Source organism: Capsicum annuum, chromosome 7, assembly GCF_002878395.1.
Source record: "Capsicum annuum cultivar UCD-10X-F1 chromosome 7, UCD10Xv1.1, whole genome shotgun sequence".
Lineage (NCBI taxonomy): Eukaryota > Viridiplantae > Streptophyta > Magnoliopsida > Solanales > Solanaceae > Capsicum > Capsicum annuum.
In genome coordinates this window covers 70,823,356-70,843,912 of record NC_061117.1, presented here as the reverse complement: position 1 = coordinate 70,843,912, position 20,557 = coordinate 70,823,356, and the positions used below count along the sequence as shown (strand labels likewise).

The following is a 20,557-nucleotide window of genomic DNA, read 5'->3' as shown; positions in this document are numbered from 1 at the left end:
AACGAGTAATTCTTTTGTTCTTTCAAACTGATGGGCTTTACTTTTTTTTCATATTTGGAGGCAGTTGATGGATTATCAACTGTGATATTATGTTGTTCAGCAGTAGATTCTATTGTGACATCCACCTGAAAAGCTAGAATTGTCAATGCTAATCACAGAGATATAAAAAGACGGAAAAGAATAACTCATCTATTTTAGCAAATCAAACAGGTTTTCTTTCTATTTTAATTTGTACCAAAGATGACCTATTTGGTACAACAGATGGTTCAGTTGTTGGGATAAATTAAAACAGGAGGAAGACCTGTATGATAATTTCCAACAGATGACCCATCTGTTGCAACATATGACTCATCTATTTGGACAAACTAAAATAGTAGGAAGTCTTGATTTAATTTGTCCAACAGATTCCCCATCTATTGCAGCAGATAGGTTATCTATTGGTACAAATTAAAATAGCAGGAAGACCTGCTTGATTTTCTAAAATAGACGAGACATATGTTGCAATAGATAATGCATCTGATGCGATAATTCAGTCAACTATTGCAATGGATGTATATATCTGTTAGATAATTTTTAGCAAATGTGTCATCTGTTCAAACAGATATGTATTCTGTTTTTTTGTTAGAATAGATGATATATATTCACCTTCTCCAGATCATGCTGCTCTCCTATGGTCCTTGTTCATTAATCAAAAGTGCAAGACAAAGACAGAGGAGTTGCAATTTTGCTTTTTCCCGTGTTTGATGATGCCTTGAAAATTTCTTTACTTCTATTCTTAGACGCCTTAATTTCTAATGGAGTGTATGGATATGAAATCCTATTTGATGGAATGACACCCTTCTTAGATATCAATCCCTCTATAAAAGCAGTTAATTCATTAATAGCATTAATCACTCCATCAAGTTTAGCCTTGCAGTCTTGACATTTGCATGTAAAACATTGGCTGGGAGGGAAAAAATCTGTAAAAACCAGTATGATCATAATTATAATGATTTGTTATTTCAAAAACTGTAAGAAGAGCATCATTAGCTCCAATATCAGCACCACTACCACTACCACTACCACCACAAATAACTCCATCACCACTAACACCATCAACAACAACAAGCCCAGTCTCCAAAATTATTTTTCTTGTGATAGATGTTGCTCCAAATAATTCCTTTTTTATTCTATCAATGACCTTAGAATCCGATAAAGTTTGTACAGACCATAAAGTAAGAAAAAATAGCATCTTCAACCCTCAATTGGTCAGAATAAGCTATGGATGCACAATCTAAAATAAATCAGTACATATATTAGAATGATGATTAAATCATTAATTAAAACTAAAACTAATTAGAATTATACTTACTATGAGATCAAAAAAGTTTACATTTTTATCAGTTATGGACGACAACCATCTTTGGATTCTTGGACATGAAACTTCTTCCTGATAGTTCACCTGTTGTCTCAAAAAAGGAATGGTTTCAAATGCCCAAGCCTACAAAATAACGTCAATAAATCAAAAACATTATTAAATAAAAGATAGATGAATCATAATAGAAGAAATATTTACCATAAAAGCCGATGAAAAGCCATCTAAGTTGTATTGGCGTTAACAGAGTCAACAAATATTTGAATGTAATTTTGAAGCTTTCATAACCCCAAGAATAGTTATTAAATGGTTCAAGATCCTCAAAGAGCTTTATTAAACCAAGTGGTATATTGTTGTTAATGTCTCCCATCCAAAAATATTATGTACAAACCAAACCAAACACAATGATTTCTTGTGCTTCTTTGAAAGTCTTTTACCTTTCAACGCTTTTATCAATTTTTTATTTTTTAAGCTTGGTCCGACAAGGGACACCAAGTCATCACTTGACTTGCCTTTGTCTTTTTTGGGTGTGCGGGGTGTCTTTTTGGGTTAGAATAGGTATAAGCTGAGAAGGAAAAAGAGGATAACATTTTAGTTCAGTAACTATGGCAAACTCCTTCCAACCAAAATAAACAGGCATGCCACAGTGATTTATCCACAACTCATCCATCTTATCATTATTTTCATACATAAACCTATACTTAAGAAGATCATATACCATGGATATTTTGAAACGAGCATTGGTGTCCTCCGATAAATTAAGATATTGCCCAAAGCAGTTGTCCCTGAAATAAGCATCCAATTTTTGGTTTTGAAGTATTTTTCTAAAGGTGTCAAAAGATTTTTCCATGGATGACAACCATCAAATCACCAATTAAATTTGTAGTGTCATCACACTGCATTCTCGCAAGATAACTATCAATGTTGAAGGTTTTGACTAACTCTTCAGTGGAAGGGCTATTAGCATTTTGATCATCTCTTTTGAAATATTCCTCATCTCCATGTTCATTATCTTCTTCTTCTAGTTGAGATAACACTTGTAAAGAAAACTCATAGAGTAGTGGATGTAGCCTAGGTGCTTCACTTGTTCCTTTACTTGGACTTGATTCAGTTTCTTTTCTTTTGGGAGCCATATTATCTAAAAATAATAGGAAAATAAAAAAATTATAATTGATTAATGCATCATTAAAAAAAGAATAACAGTAAATATAACATGTACAACACAGTAAAATAATAGTTCCTACAGATCACATACCTGTTGCAACAAGCGAGTTATCTATTGTAACATATAACTAACCTGATGCAACAGATGAGTTATCTGTTGGAAACAATAAAAACAGATCACTCATTTATTGAAATAGATGACTGGTCTTTGCAATAGTTTATTCAGTTGTTGGGACTGTTATCAATTGTCAATATTGTTTAGATTTTTTCCAACAGAAGAGTCATCTATCGCAACAGATAAATGATGTGTTAGAAGAAATCAAAGTCTAGGACATGTCGTCCTATTGAAATAGTTGATAGAATTTCATCCAATATATTGTTCATCTTTTGTATTAGATGTTTCATTTGTTGCATCAGATGTTTCATCTGTTTTATCAGATTGTTCATGTATTGCATCAGATGGTTAATCTGTTGTAGAAAAACCAGTAGCGAGATTTTGTTCAATGAAACAACAGCAATATCACCATTTAATATCAAATACACCATTTTTATCAAGAACAACAACATATCAACCCAGCAACACTAACACAACACATACACCAAGAACATCAATACTGACCAAAAACACCAACATTTTTATTTTGTTTGTACAAACAATAAAAATCAAACTTTAAAAAAACTCAAAAGACACCAACAAATTGAATCAACAGTTCGACAAAAAAAACTACAATAACAATAAAAAAATTATATTTTACTCTGGAAGAGAAGAGAAAATATCAAAAATTATGGTTTTCTTCAGTCCCCATCTCAAATTTAAGCAGTAAATATTGAAATTGTTAACCAATACTAGAGGAGAAGTTGGCTCAAGTTTCTCTTTTTCTTTATAACTAAAAAAACCATAATCTTTTACCTGTGAAAAAAAAATGGATGATGAAGAACTCCTAGATGTTGTCGTCGGAGAGCAATGTTATAAGTCGATTGACGGGTAAAAGTCAAAAAGAAACTTGAAACTCAACTATTTATCGCCGGAGGTTGAAGTCGTCGGGGATTGAAGGAAGAAATTTGCAGAACTGTTGGTTGGGAGAAGTTGAGAGAAACTGTCGAGAGAGAAAGGGGAAAGATGAGCGAGACAGTTGATTTGGAAATGAGAGAGGTGTGGGTTGATTTATATTTTTGAAAAGATTAGAAAGTTTTAAAAATATTAATCAAATTCACAATTAACTTAATTAAGTTTCCTAATTATGTTTGACTCTTTAAGTTTGTCAACGTCACCAATTCCACAATGAAGACTTAAAAGACACCTTTCCTTCAATTTTCTCAAGTTTCTTCTGGTTGGTTTGTTATTTTATTTTAAGAAAAATTGTCTTTTGAATCCTTAAATTATTTATTACTACTTAATTCAATTATCATCAAGAAATCTTGATAAATGATTACTTTTCTTAAAGAATAATTGATTTAGTAATGGTATATGGAATATAGTAATTGGACTATGTGATTGACAATGTATGTAACATATTTATAATTAAAAAAATGACAACTTTAAAGAAACCAAAAAAATCAATAAAAAATGAACAAATGAAAACTCGACTTGATTTGATTTGATTTTTGGATAAAATTGACTCAAATTGAATCTTGAACACTCCTTACCAACAGTATATAAGACCCAACAAATGTTCTAACGAATGGGATGGGGTAGAAATGTTGTTATTCATATTATTTTTAGTTTCAATTATTTTTATTAATTCTACTTTTTCTATTAAGGGTGTCATTGCAAATTAATTCACGTTCTAAGTGGTTTTTATCCATTGTTATACTTTGTAAGATAAATGTATTAACTCTAGTGATCTTATTAAAACTAAAAGATGAAAAACTTAACCAAATAATTTCACTAAGCATTTGAGGAATTAACTCAACTATAATTATTGTTGATCCATTGATGTGTCAAACGACGAATGGAATTAGGATAAAAAATTAACCAAATTTCTCGATTAAACCAGACTAAATTTTCTCCATCTAGTCATGGTACCATACTACTAGATAATTTTAGTTGATTGATTTGCTAGAGAGAAATATTACTTCATTCACTTCTTTCACCGAGTGGTGCTATTTATAGGGTTTTTGATGTTAGAAAAGGTGAAGAGGAGAAAAGGTGGATAGATGAGTTTTTTGATTTTCAGTCAATACATGTTTTCAAAGTCGAGTAAAGAAATTGCATCAAATTTTTTACATTTCTAGTAAGGGGATTCCAAGAAACTAAAAGAATGATCTACTCTGAATTCAAAGCTATTAAAGAAACTTCCAAACTATCTTTGCCACCACACTAAATAAAAAAATCTTATCTGAAGGGGTTCAACATTTGTTATTAAAACTTTTTAATCTCAACCCCTATTCGTATTGGAATATTATTGTATTTAGTCATTGGATCGGATTGATTCACCTGTTTCATCTCACTGCTACAGTACATAGCTTAGGCCAACCTCAATTTCAGCCGTCTCAACATGTTGATTTCGGCCCAAATTTAGAAATTTCATATATATTATTTTATTTCTTTTGTACATCCTAGGTAAATCTTTAGTACATAGGTAAATCTTTAGTATATATCTTCAATATCTTGTACCTTATTTAGGAGTGTATCCTACCTTATTTAGGAGTGTATCGCTTTATTATTTTGTACCTTATACCATATTTAGATGATTAATTACTTATATAAATAGAACATTGTAGCTCATTTTTATACCAATTGAAGATATTCAATCAAAATCAATCAATCGATTATTCAATTCAGTTATCATTCATTCTTCCAATTATTCAATTTATTCAATATTCATTTAATAGAATCATCAATTCAAATCATCATTCAATTATTCTGTAATTTTTGTCAAACTTCTTTCAATTTTTAACATGGTATTAGAGAAAGGTTAATTTCGATCTTGTATCAATTTTTCATGTTTTCTTCAACATGACAAAATATTTTTTGACTTTCTGATTCACTATGTTTGGAACATGTCTAATGACATAATCCGTTCATGACGACTGTACTCGTCACTATCTCATCATCATCATTATTATAGCAGTATTAAAGATGAGATAAATCTACTACCAATTCATTCATCATGATAGTATTTACAATGTATGGAACAGGTCTACTAACTTGGTCCTTTCACTACGCTCGCCAATATTATAAATTATCAAAATCATCATCAATCTCATTTTTAATCTGGGGATTCATTTATTATGGTTGTATTTTCTCCTTTTACAACTCCACTTTTTATAATTTTTTGGGATTTTCTTTTGTTAGATTGTGTTTTTAATCATTATGTTTTTTCTTAAGGATCCTGGTAAAAAACCCCGATCCTATTCATCTTCACTCACCAATTCATCTTCTTAAGGGTCCTATTTTTTATTTTTTTTTAAGATCTGCATCATCAAAATCAGTCATTTTGACACCATTTTCAATTTTTTTATATCTATCAAATCACATCAGTAAACTTAACTGATGATATCATTGGACCAACTGCTTCACTCATATTATATGCATGGTTGGTATCAAATTCAATTTTTATTTTTTCAGTTTGGTAATATTCATCACAAAGTTCAACTCTCTTCTCACCAGTCCTCTTCATCACAATATACTGAACAAGTTGGGGGTTCTTTCGTACCCTCCTAATTGAGGGGAATATTGGAATATTGTTGTATCTATTCATTGGACCGGGTTGATTCACCTATTTCGTCTCACTGCTGCAGCACATAGCTTGGACTAGCCTCGATTTCAACTGCCTTAACATGTTGATTTCAACCCAAATTTAGAAAATTTATATATATTATTTTATTCCTTTTGTATATCCTACGTAAATCTGTAGTACATAGGCAAATTTTTAGTATATATTTCCAATATCTTATACCTTATTTAAGAGTGTATCCTACCTTGTTTAGAAGTGTATCACTTTATTATTTTATACCTTATTTAGACTTCTACCTTATTTAGATGATTAATTACTTGTAAAAATAAGACAATGTACCTCAATTTTATATCAATTGAATACATTCAATCAAATCAATCAATTATTCAATTAAATTATCATTCATTCTTCCAATTATTCAATTTATTAAATATTCATTTAATACAATCATCAATTCAAATTATCATTCAATTTTCCGTATCTTTGTCAAACTTCTTTCAATTTTTACAATTTGCATCATAGGATCTTTTGGGATCAATTAGCATTTGTTTGCCCCTAGATTTGTGGATACTACTGACCCAAAAAAACTATAGTTGGAAAGTCGTTTCAAATACGTTCACGGAATTGGCAAGAGTGACAACGTTTCACAGATATTGCTGAGGCAAAAGTGACAAACCTTTCATAGATATTGCTGAGGCTTTCGCAGTGTAAGTACCACGACGATGAAGGAAAAAACGAACATTAAAGGAGTGTGAGTACCACGGACGATGAAGGAAAAAATTAAAGGAGAAACGTAAAGTGAAGTAGGGGCCACAACACTTCGTTTATTGTAAACATAAAAATGCCTCGAAACTGAAAATATTGTGAAATTGTACTGTATTTTTATCGCGTACACACGTACGTTATAACAAGTAACAGACACAAATACGATGAGCAGAAGAACCAAAGAGAGGGGAAGCAAAAGGAATACCCCAAAGATGCAGAGAAGAGGGCAAAGAAACGGATTTGGTCTATCATTGGTTGTCAAAAGAGGAGAATCTGACATGTTGATCAAACTTGAGAGACTAATAAGTACTAAAACTCAATACAACTGCCGGGGTGTCGATGCTGTCCATCTACCTTACTTCCGGACGAATAGACACATGTATTTATTTGGCATAAAGGCCTAACAGTCAGTAGAGTGAAAAAACATGAAATACCAAAAATTCCAATTCTATTAGCGGCACTGACGTAACATCCAACATCCTCTATCCTTAGACAGAAATGCAAGGTAAGAATGCGCAAAATACACCATTGTGGTAGAACCCTTCTCCGGAACCTGCGCAATAAGGGAAGCTTTAGTGCACAGGGCTGCCCTTGGACACTGACTTAGCATCTACGGATCTACCTAAGCCTAAGCCTTCTGGAGAAGTCACGTGCGAGGGTTGGTGAGACGTCCAAAGTGATGTGCACAAGCTGATTTAAACATCACCATTATTAAAAAAATGAAAAAAATAATGATGCACTTCAGACAATCAGTTGCATTATAACAGGGTAACAAGATAATCTAGACATCACGGATCCTGCTGTCAGCCTGTCACTACTCGGTCCAACACCATTCCCAAAGTACAATCAAATAAAAAGTGCAAGCACATAAGATCAAATATAGGGTACATAAAAACCAGTGCTGTGTTCTATATACATTTTTATGCATTTTCAGAACTAGCCTCAAGTGCCCAAAAAAAGGCGCTTTGACCCAGTATACTAGTGCAGCAGCGGACTCATAATATACTTGTTTATCAGAACAGTTATAATTCTTTTGACAGTCTTAGACCACGAGTCTTCCTTAAACTGAGATAATATCAAATATTTGACCATTAAGCGAAGTATTATTCAACAACTTGGCTACTCGAAGTTCACCTTCCAACCCAATGTATAGGAAAATGTAAAAGAGGAGAAGAGTAAAGGGTCTTTGGCAGAGGTTGCTGTTGCACTCCAACCATAAATTGCAACAAAGCACCTGCAGGAGCAAAGAAGTAATAAACCTCAAGGACTGAAGAAGTAAGAAGACACTAGAGGATAAAATTACAACATACCCTGTGTAGTCCCACAAAGTGGGGTCTGGGGAGGGTAGAGACCAGAGAGTACGCAGACCTTACCTCTACCTCAGAGGTAGAGAGGTTTCTGATAGACCCTTGGCTTAAGAAAAAAAGGTCAAAGAAGTTCCACAAAAAAAAAAATAATGGAAGTACAAGAAACAACAGACAATAACAAAAATAGCAGATAGTAGTAACAGAACGGAAACTACAACACAAAAACACACTAACCAAGGTACAAGAAACAACAAATAGTAACAAAAATCGAAGGACAACAAACTACAAGAATTTTACTACAATTACAAATATGAACAGACAGCAAGACAACACAGTGCTACCCAAGTCTAATTATTATCATCCACACCCTCCTATCTAAGCATCTCCTCGATAAGCTGAAATTGTGTCATGTCCTATCTAATCACCTTTCATCAATACTTCTTTGATCTACCTCTACCTTTCTTGAAACCATACATCGCCAATCTCTCTCATCTCTACCTGTGGCATCTGTGCATCTCCTCCTCGCATGCCAAAACCATCTAAGCTTCGCTTCCCGCATCTTGTCCTCCACCGAAGCAACTCCCACCTTGTGACGAATACCCTCATTTCTATATATTTCTTAGCATATCCACATATCCATCGCAACATCCTCATTTCCGCAACTTTCATCTTCTAAACTGAGAGTTTTTGATTAGCCAACACTCCACCCCATACAACAAAGTTGGCTTAACCACTACTCTATAGAACTTGTGGATGCGAGCCTCCATTTTATTCATCCGAATTGGCTCCATTCTTTTGGGATCTATACTTCAAGGTTCACACCTAAGGATCAAGGACTTGATCATTCTAGGGGAGCAAATACGCGATTGGAGGATAGCTTGGGAGGGAGCTACATTTGACGATATCACCCAAGAAAGCATTGCACAACATCACATTTGGATGATAGCATGGGGACACGGGAAAGTATATGCGCTAACATATGGCTATTTGACATTAAGAGTCATTTTGGGCCCACTTGATATTTAGGATCACTTGTGGGCCCATCTTGTAATAAGTAGCCCATGGCTATAAATAGCTAGGTTTTCCTTTATTTTTAGGTAGTTGACGAATGATAATGTGTGATACATTTGCGAGTGTTAATTTAAGCTTGTTGGGAGCTTATCGATTTGTTGAGAAACGTAGGTTGCGAGTGAATTAGTTTCACTCGGGGTCTTCGTAAGAGAATTGGTGCTTGTAGTTGGATTACTTTTGAGGGCCTCAATTTGGAATATTGTGGTTTGCCTACGTTCCTTCTCTTGTGTCATTCTATCCTTTTATTTTCGTTTTCTATCTTGTTTTCTTTGTTTTAGTGTTTTCCTTGGTTTTCGTGTTGTTTCCATCTTTGTAGTTTGCTCTGTTATCATTTGGTACAAGCTTTAATTTGTACTTAGCGTGTAAGTTCAGTAATATGTCGCAAGAAGATGAAGTGGTTGTGAAGCTAGACTCTCAGGCCATCCAGAAGAGGGAGAGTTTCAAATATCTGGGGTCTATAATTCAGGATAATGGTGAGATTGACGAGGATGTCACACATCGTATTGGGGCAGGGTGGTTGAAGTGGAGGCTCGCTTCGGGAGTCCTTTGTGATAAGAATGTGCCCCCGAAGCTTAAAGGTAAGTTTTATAGAGTGATAGTCCGAAAGGCTATGCTGTATAGAGCGGAGTGTTGGCCAGTTAAGAACTCCCACATCCAAAAGGTGAAGGTGGCGGAGATGCGAATGTTGCGATGGATGTGTGGACATACCAGGAAAGATAGAGCGAGGAATGAGATTATTCGGGAGAAGGTGGGAGTTGCCTCGGTGAAGGATAAGTTGAGAGAAGTGAGGCTATGTTGGTTCGGGCATTTGACGAGGAGGGGCCCTGATGCTCCAGTGCGGAGGTGTGAGACTCTGGCTATGGATGGTTTTCGGCAGGCTAGAGGTAGACCGAAGAAATATTGGAGGGAGGTGATTAGGCATGATATGGAGCAATTACAGCTTACAGAGGACATGACCCTTGATAGGAAGGTGTGGAGGACGCGGATTAGGGTAGAGGGTTAGGGGGTGGGAGCGCGGCGGTAGTAATAGGGGAGTGCTCCTTTGGGTCTGGAGTTTCTGGTTCGTAGTGTTGGGGCTGTAGTTTTGGGGGTTAGTGGTGTTGGCTTTTATGCATCCCGTACTAGTTTATTATGCACTTATCTTTTGTGTTTGTTATACTGTTAGTTTGTCTTGTGTACCATACTAGTTTGTATCCGCTTACTTTTTGTATTTGTTATACTGTTATTGGTCCTAAGCCGAGGGTCTATCGGAAACAGCCTCTCTACTTCTCTTGAGGTAGTGGTATGGTCTGCGTACATTCTACCCTCCCCAAACCCCTCTAGGTGGGAATACACTGGGTATGTTGTTGTTGTTGTTGTAAAGTCAATCTTGGGTCTTTATGTTGAAAAATTGAAAATCCCAAAAAAAATTACTACTCGCGTTTTTGTCCTTAGATCAAATTTTAAGTCCTCGACTTTGTTGTTTACTTGTGTTTTTGGTGTTAGATAATTGTTTCCTAACACTATTAGAGTCTAAATCTCGAATTTGAGCTTAATTGAAGTTAAATCAGAGGATCTACCATTGTTGAGGAGCTCAAGTTTGAAGATCGAAAGTGGGTGTTAAAATCTGAAATTTATGGTTAAGAATTTGAGCAAAATGGTGCTTGAAATGTGATTAGGAGGTGGAAAAGAGCTTATGTACAAAATTTCATCGCATTCCGAGCAAGGATTGAAGAGTTAAGAGTTTTTTGAGTTCTTGGTGTTCTTGAGGAAAATTCAAATCTTCATCTTGAATTTTCTTCAAAAGTTGGTGTTTGATCCTCAAAAGAGAAGAAAAAAGTGTGAAAAAGTGTTGGTACAAAGTACCTTTTTAACATCCTAAAGAATATTCCAAAGAGTGGACAAAAGGGGGGACCATTGAAGTACAAAACGTTATATTGCAAGCTGTGGGGCGGGTCATGTGCGCCTGACCTGCGCTGGAAGTGCGCTTGACCTGCTGCAGCACCCCAGACGCAGGCCAAACCAGTAAGCTATCCACCAGCTGCGTCCAGCCTGCGCCAAGGGTGCGCTGGACCTGGTAAGCAGGCCAAGGCAATCCCTTTCTGCGTGAGACTTGCGCCCAAAGTGTGCCAAGGCTGCCAACACATACCCAATGCATCTCACACTCTCTCAAACACATTTCAGCCCACAAAAACCTTCATTTGCTAGGTTCAATCCCATAAATTCATCTCTTAATTCATCCTGTCATCTCTTGATTCTTGACACTAATTAACAACTAAAAACTTGATCGCCTTAGTTGTTTAATTAGTTCTTGTCCGTTCTTCTATCGTGTCTTAATTCCTTGTGCTTTTCTTTCCTTTATCTTTTGTTTTCTTAGTTTCACTTTTGAATTCGAGTTCTTCAAGTTTCTCACCACTTAATCGAGTCATATACCAACACAACAATCAAGGCCAACAAGTGAGTTAATTGTTAGCCAATCCAAACACTAGAATGGAGAGAGTTGATTTCCCCAACACCAACCTTGTTTATTAGCCGTGTTAGGTGTCTTGTTGATAGGTACCATGGAACCGGGAGAGAGATCCAACCTATCCTAAGCAAGGCAGACTTTGATATTCTTTGGGGAGCTATCATGGGAATGCAACGAAGTATGGATAAAATGAGCGGAACCATGACACGTATTGAAGATAAGTGGGCAAACTTGGAAAACCGACTCCTTAACCTAACAACCGCCACTATCCGAGGGTCATCCATCTAAATTGTGCCCTAAGACGTCAACAACATGTTTTCTCATCCCAATCCACTATACCCCAAGTTCCACAAAATGTTTCTCAATCAATCCAAATCCCATTATGCAATGATCCTTCCCACATTGGGCCATTAATCATGGTACTAGCATTTTACCTAGTATCACTCCTTCATTTGTCCAGGTTCATGAACAAACAACTTCAAAGGAAGATGCAAGGAGAGTGACTTATGAAAATGAGCTTGATGGCCCAACGAAGTTCCTATCAAAGGATTCCAAACTTGCAAAGTATGACGACAAGTCGATAAAAGAGTTGGATTCGAGGACGAATCCTTTTCAAAAAAGGGAGGATAATACAAGCCGAATTGGCTCCACTCTTTTGGGATCTATGCTTCAAAGTTCACACCTAAGGATCCAAGACTTAGTCATTCTAGGGGAGCAAATACACCATTGGAGGATAGCTTAGGAGGGAGCTACATTTGATGATATCACCAAGGGAGCATTGAGCAACATGACATTTGGATGATAGCATGGAGACACGGGAGAGCACATGTGCTAACTAGGGGTGTACATAGGTCAGGTTGGTTCGGTTTTTATTAAAAAAAAAAAAAAACAATCATGTTGGTTTATTAAAACTGTAAACCAAATCAAACCAACATAAAAAAAAAAAAATCGGTTTAGGTTTTAGTCAACTTTTTCGGGTTTTTAGGTTATAATATTTAGTTTTTACGATTATATTGTGATCAAAAGTTAGATCAAGTATATTTTCACTCATGTGCTAATGAAAAACCATAATTATGAAAAAATGAGGAACGGAAAACTCTCTTGAAACTAAAAAGTGAGATGAAAAGTGAAAAGTTTAGGTTTTAAGTTTATATTGGGTGTTGGATCATTTAATTAACAATTAATGAACAAATATTACAACTTAAAGGCCCAAATCTAAATATATATCTACATCTACTTTCAAATTATTGAAACTTACTAAAACTAGTTGAAAAAATATTTAAAAAGTAGATTATAATTAATATTTTATGTATAAAAAAGTTCGAATATTATATATATATATATATATATATATATATTATGTCAGTTTGATTCGGATTCGGTTTGACTTTTTTTTGGTCAACACCAAACCAATAATGGTCGATTTTTTTTTCTAACGCCAAACCAATCAAACCAAACCATAAGTCGGGTTTTTTTTTCGGTTTGATTTGGTTCGTCGGTTCGGTCTGACTTGACGGTTTGCTTTATACACCCCTAGTGCTAACATATGGCCATTTGACATTAAGGGTCACTTTTGCGCCCACTTGATATTTAGGATCACTTTTGGGCCCATCTTGTAATAAGTAGCCCCTGGCTATAAATAGCTAGGTTTTCCATCATTTTTAGGTAGTTGATGATAGGGCTGCGCATAAAATACCGAATTACCGAACCGAATCAAAAAATTTGGTAATTGGTATTCGGTAATTCGGTATTTAGTAAGGTATTTGGGAGTAGAATTTTAATATTTTGGTATTCGAAATTGAGTTCGGTACAAGATATTAATACCGTTTGGTATTCGGTATTTACCCCATATATATATATGTGTGTGTGTGTGTGTGTGTGTCTAACCCAACCCAATAGACAATAGTATTAGTCATCCCAAAGAATCTCTTGGACCTTGGTAATATATTCGTAAAAAGCAATAAAAAAAATACTAAAAAAGATTTCTATTAAATATACTCTTTGAAGTTTAAACGTACCTTTGCACATCTCCAACTTTAATGTGGTATTACCAAATACCGTATCGAACCGAAGTTTAATTTACCAATTACCAAACCGATGCTTATAAGTATGGTATGTGGTATCTATGTTCAAATACCGATTACCGAATTACAGAATCCGAACTTTAAAAATACAGAACCGAATACCAAACGCCCATCCCTAGTTGATGAATGATAATATGTGATACACTTGTGAGTGTTAGTAAGCTTGTTAGGAGCTTATCGATTTGTTGAGAAACTGTAACACCCTAGATTTTTGCCTCTGAAAATTTCTTGAGTTTTGCGCTTACTGCCCATGCTACGACTCACCTAACAAGTCGCAAGGTTTTATTACGAGTCACAGGGCTCGAGTCGTAGGATGACCAATGAGGTTACCTATGCTTCTGTCCTGATCACGGCACAGACCTCACGAGTCGTGAGGAGTGGTCACAAGTCGTAGGGTGACTCATGACCAAACTAGTCTAGGTGCCCAAGTCACTGTTGTGGTTACGACTAGGACCCTAAGAGTCGTAAGGTCCGTGTACGAGTTATAGGGTACAACCCGTAGGGTTAACAGTGAGGAGGCCCCATGTCTTTTCCCAGACTACGAGTCGTCACGTAACCAAACATCACGAGTTGTGACATGACTCGTAGTCACTGGCGAAGTTTTTCCCGTGTTTTAATTGGGGGAACTTTGGTCATTTCCCTCTTTCCCCAATTGTAACCCACGACCATAAAACACATTGGGGATCCTATTTTCAACATTTAACAATCATAAACACTACTCTTTACTCTCTCAAATCCACAAGGGTAAGAACAACTAGGGTTTCTCAAGGTTGATCACCGAGGGCTCTAAGATTGGTTTCTCCTCCATAACTTTTAATATCTCAGGCATGTATCTCTTCCCTAAAATTTATTTTTGTTAAAGGCGTGTGTTTACACTTGTTTTTCATGTGATTAATTGTTGGTTTTGGAATTGGAATTTGGGTTGAGGGATTCGAAAGGTTATTGTTTAAATGGTTTTTCCATGGTTTATATGCAATTGTTTATGCTTAATTGATGGCTTTGAAACTCATGGGGTGCATGGGCATGGTAAATGGAATGGGGGTCCTCGCACTCCCCCAAATTGATGATTTGGAATTTGGAATTGATTTTGGAAATTGTGTAACTTCAACCCACTTGCATAATTGGCTTAGAAATATGGATAATCTCATGATTTGGCTTGTTTCTCTAAACTATTGCATTGCATAAATGGTTAAACGGATAAAAAAATGATTTTAGAAAGCCTTGTTGGCCATGTGTTGAATTAATTATAAACTACAAGGGTTGAGGCATTCCCCCAAGTTGATTTTTATAAACTACGAGGGTCGAGGCATTACCCCAAATTTGGCTTGATAAATCACGGGGGTCGGGCATTCGCCAAGGTGATGAATAATTGAAATGGCATAATGAATATTAGCTTGCAATCGTAATTGGTATGGCGATACTAATGGTATATGCCGTAATGAATGATTCTTGGTTAATGAATGGGAATGTGTAAACTGTTTTAATTGGGCTTAAAGGGGATTGTGTAGCTGACCGTGAAGGTAGAGGTCCTGAGGGACATACTGGTAGGACCTACTGGAAATCCGAGTTTGCCCGCGTAGGGGTTAGTCTTAATGACCGTGTGCATGTGTCACACTTTATACATATATTTTATCTTGGATTGACATGGGGTCGGGGCATTCCCTAGTCTTCCTTGATACCTCCGGTTCGTGCAGCTAACACGCACTGGGCCCTTCCGGAGGGGGAGCCGGACCCATATAGCCCGTGGGTGCCTTTTTCTTATGGTCGATGCTACACAATCCAAGCTAATGTTTTAACTCTCGTGCTAAACCTCATTCTCAATCCCGACATATTATATACATATATGTATATGATTGTGTGCATTGGCTTTAAATGGTTTTGAACTGATTTGATCATGGCATTACTTTATCCCTTCCCTGAGTTACATGCTAGCGCTCACCCCGCTAACCGTCCCCGGACGCTGTATCCCCACACGAAGCAGGGTTCGAAGATACTTCTGCTTTTCCTGCGCAGTGATAGGTGATTTCTGGATTGTTCGAGAGTCATATTTGAAGTGGTGCGCTTCCATTCTCCAAAAAAACCCTCATTTCATGGTCTTGTTTCATTTATGTTTTAGACTGTTCCTTTTGGACTAATTTTAGCCATGGTCGGGGATATGTCCTGTCTTAGGTTGTTCTTGGTTATTAGAGGCTTTGCGGATTACTATGGATTGGGATGGTTGTTGAAATTCTTAGATTCCATTCTGAGCTAGTTGCTTAACTATCTTGTTATATGTTCGGAACTCAGCTCTATCTTGTTATGTGTTCGGAGCTCAGCTCTATCATGTTATATGTTCGAAACCCATCCGTTGCTAGTTGTATTGTGTTCTATTTGGCTAGGCAAGGGGTGGTCTCCGGTCCTCGGCAGACTTAAGAAACCCGTCACGGCCAGGCCTTGGTTTGAGTCGTGACAGAAACGTAGGTTGCGAGTGGATTAGTTTCACTCGTGGTCTTCATAAGAGAATTGGTGCTTGTAGTTGGATTACGTTTGAGGGCCTCAATTTGGTATATTGTGGTTTGCCTACGTTCCTTCACTTGTGTCATTCTATCTATCCTTTTACTTTCGTTTTCTATCTTGTTTCCTTTGTTTTAGTGTTTTCCTTGGTTTTCGTGTTTTTTTCCATCTTTCTAGTTTGCTCTCGTATCAAATACGATGAGTGACATCATCCTCAATCTCCCCTTCTCTTGGATACTTAAAACTTTTTCTGTTTGGTTATTAGAATATAATGTGATGTTTTTTCTATGGTTTGCTTCAGAATTTTGAAGATTCTGAATATGTAGTTGAGTCAAGTGCTTTTCAATGAAAATCAGTACCGTTTTGTTTAATTAAAAAGATAGTTGAAACTTCCTCTCTTTTGGATGACCTATGTAACTTCCTCTATTTTGTATGACCTATGTATCAAGTTTCACTTCCACATCAGCCTCATGCATTACGTCACTGAAAGAACTAGGACTGGAACTGGAAGATACGTAGCCTGCTCACTCTAGAACCACTAGAGAAACTGAGGTAATGATGTTAATTGGGAATGGCACTCTAATAATATCTCTCAATTACTGTCAACCTCATAACAATATGAACAGCTATAATATAAGGTAAAGGGGAAGCTACTGACGGCGGTTTACAGACAGGTTAACAAAAATAGCAGAGCTTATGGTCAATTTACAAGATATTAACACAGATCATCAAAAGGAATAAATATCCTGTAGATCTCATACAAACTGTTTCCCTTTCAACTCTGTTAAGAACACATCACTCATCAATAAATTGGGTCCGACACAGTTTTGTTGCACTTCCAATATAAGTTACCTCACCAAAAAAACTTTACATTGAGACCCTTAAAATCAGCAAATCAACTCTTCGGCTCCCCCCCCCACAAACCCAACCAACCGACCCCTCTAAAAGAAAAACAAGTTAGTGCCCCCTACGCAGCCAAACACAAACCAAGGAAAAGGCCCATAATCTGATTTCATACTTTGAACTGTTGAATGAAGTTTTTTGTGATTGTGTACTTCACTTCATAACTAGCGCTATATATTGAATCAGCAACGTACCTGTACACAATAAACCAGTAAATAGCTTTTCTCAGCTGCCAAGGAGAACTTTCTTTGGGTCAAGCTGACCACTGCAATAACTTGAAGGAACAGCAGAAAGTTCTTGTCTTCCTCTCCACTCTTCACCAGGTTTCAAAGTGACAGATTTTTCCACTGCAGCAGCCTCAACACACAGCATGTGCTTGTACTCTTCATCTCCAAAATCAGTCATTGACTTTGCCTTCTTGTCCCAAGGGTTCCACACAACTGGGAAGAAGAAATTACAGCAAGTAGGCACTTTCCATAACAAAATCCAAACACCACCAACAGTTTATTACTGATAGATAGTCCACCACACATTATAAATATCCTGTTGCTACATGCCTGAACAATTTATTCAACATATACTGAAGAGTGGCATGAGAGGAAAAGAAACCTAGAAGATCAAGCTCATATTCTTATGAAGCAAGAAACAGTGATTCTTTCACTAAGACTGACATGGATGAAAATGAGCTCGTACATAATCAAGTTCCCTAATCCATAAGCAGGACAAAAGAATGATTTTTCTCTTATAACAACCAATAAGAATGCAGTCGGTAAACCATTTTACTCTGAGAATAAATGAAACCGATTGATTACCAGCAGGAAAGCTACAAAGATTGCCAATTACCTGCATCTGGTAACCCATCCTTACGAATAACAAATGTTCGTTTCTTTTCATGATCCAAGATGGCAATTTTTGTGGGAGTACTGAGATATATTTTATCCACCTAAAGAACATGGCACAAACATCACAAGAGATTAATCATATGTACTAAAGCAATGAAAGGAAATAGTTGAACCATCAGCTGATAAGATGCTCACTTCAGACTCAAAAGTAATTGCATCGCCTTGCTCAGTGAATCTCTCCTTATTCTCAAGATAATCAAGTGTCTCAAGGCCCTCAACACGAACTTCACTGTAAAAAGAGAAGGAGATATGATATGAATAGTTCAAAGATCAACCCCGGAACAACACAATTTCAGAAATGTTTTTATTCTTGTTAAAGTATGTAACCATCTTATCTAAACTTAACCTATTAGAGAGAGCAACTTTTATATACTTAAAAATGTTTTCAACACGCCCCCTCATGCGCAGGCTTGATTCTATATATGAGTCAAGCATGCGTACATTCATTTTAATAATGGGAGACGTTGAGACTCGAACTCGAAACCTCTACCTGCTCTGGTACCTTGTTAAGCAATGGATTGCCCAAGACCATAGGAGGCTCACCCATCCACTAAAACCGACATGGGACTTTATAACGATTATTTAAATAGCAGGTCTGTAAACTTGGAGCAATACTGAGACTTCCTCTTCATTTTAACAAAACTCAATGGAGCTGATTAAAAATGTTTAAGACCTCCCCATACTTCAAAGGATAGATAATTAATTAAATAAAAAATAAAAAATAAAGACGAAAAGGTGAGGATGAAGAAACAAGGCTATGAGCTTGTGTTCTTTAATCTTAATGCTTACTGATTAAGAAAAAGTTGTGATTTAGCAAGAGAGACTAGATGGCAGTTGAGAGGAAAAAAGAGCAAGTGAAGGTGAAGATTCGTCCTTTTTTTCCGCCTAGCACTATGCTCATTAAGTAAGAGGTTTTTGGACGTGGTCGAAAAAATATCCTGTACAAATTTTTTACTTCTAATAGAGAATGCCAAACATAATTATCGACAAAGAGGCAACAAATTTTGGTCTTCCAAAAGTTTACTAAAACATAAAATTTCTAGAAACAATGCTAGAACATATCTTAAGATAATAATAATTAAGGAAGTTTCCCTTTCATATTGTGAATATAAGAAGAGCCTCATAATAATTTTTGCTATGCTTATCTATGAGGACTGGACATCAATAATCTCTTATGAGAAAACTATGAGTCTAGCCAGAAAGATCTAATAAATTGGAAAAAAAATGTTTGCCTCCAAACATGTTGTATTCCAAAATGCTTGTGTAAGGTGACTACTAGATACTTCAGTGATTTGATATGAATCAACGGACTCACCATAAAAGGACAGGAGCTTAGCTTGCTTCTCAACTTAGATAGCAACGTTATTAAAAGCCATTGATTCACAGCTTAAGCAGATTGAGCTACTAATGTTGTCCAGTCTTTGAGTGACTCCCACTGGAATGGGAAAAGGGGACATCATATAAGTCAGCATAGAGTTATCTAGGACTGACTTAATCAGAGTGAGTCTCCCAGCAAATGACAAGTATTGACACTTCCATCTTGAAAGCTTTTTTTCACATTTCTCTATGACATTATACATTGTTCCAGATCCCCATACATAGATTTTGATTTTGCCCCCAATGGCATGCCAAGATAAGTAGTAGGGAGAGCCCCTACTTCTCCCCCTAGAATCATTGCTAAAGCCTCCGTGTTTGTTACTTCACTAATTGGGAAAAGATGACTCTTTCTCCCATTAATATGCAGCCCAAAAATACCTTCAAAAAGGACTAAAATAATTCTTAGAATTCTCAATTGCTCCACATCTGCATCACAGACTATCAAGGTGTGTGTAATCTCATGACTATCATGACCATTCATGGCTACCTCAAAGCCCTTAATCCACCTGTTAAGATTGATCATGTTGTTTAGCCCTTCCGTGGCAATTATAAGCAAAAAAAGGGATAAGGGATCACCCTGCCTGAGACCTCTTTGACCTCTTTGAGCTTGGAAAAGACTTTTCGGGGAACCATTAATGATGAGTGAGAATCTGACAGTAGAAACACAAAATATTTATCCACTTGATCCAGTTCGCTCCAAAGCCCATTTGTTGTAACATGCTTAGTAAGAAATTCCAATTTACATGGTCATATGCTTTCTCAATATCTAGCTTACAAAGAACACCAGGTTTCTTGTGTTTCTGTCTTGAGTCCACCGCTTCGTTGGCTATAAGAATAGCATCCATAATTTGCCTTCCTTTAATGAATGTCATCTGTTGTGAGTCTACCAACTTTTCCATTACCTTTTTCAATCTCTCAGCAAGTATTTTTGCAATAATCTTATAGATGCTTATGATGAGACTTATTGGCCTGTAGTCCCTAAACTCCTTTGCACCTTTCTTCTTAGGAATC

The 20,557-nt window shown here is 36.3% G+C and overlaps 2 protein-coding genes across 4 annotated transcripts in view; one reads left to right on the top strand and one right to left on the bottom strand.

The window, feature by feature from the left end:
• Positions 1-7,188: 7,188 nt before the first annotated feature.
• The window catches only part of LOC107877951 (putative glucose-6-phosphate 1-epimerase), a 35,548-nt gene continuing 22,179 nt past the window's right edge, over positions 7,189-20,557 (bottom strand). For 2 of the 3 annotated variants that reach the window (XM_016724779.2, XM_047393579.1), the window contains 4 exons: positions 18,305-18,398; positions 18,111-18,210; positions 17,462-17,707; positions 7,832-8,197 (listed from right to left, as the gene is read on the bottom strand). In XM_016724779.2, the coding sequence (XP_016580265.1) occupies positions 17,493-17,707; positions 18,111-18,210; positions 18,305-18,398 (409 nt within the window). In that variant the 3' untranslated portion in view covers positions 7,832-8,197; positions 17,462-17,492. Of the gene's footprint in view, positions 7,517-7,831; positions 8,198-17,461; positions 17,708-18,110; positions 18,211-18,304; positions 18,399-20,557 lie in introns of those variants that run through there. The other variant, XR_007042778.1, reaches the window with a different exon arrangement.
• LOC124885734 lies at positions 9,385-10,275 on the top strand (the record flags this gene model as incomplete). The annotated part of the gene is made up of 2 exons (XM_047393988.1): positions 9,385-9,459; positions 9,658-10,275. Coding segments are annotated over exons 1-2 (693 nt in total), but the record flags the coding sequence as incomplete, so codon positions are not given.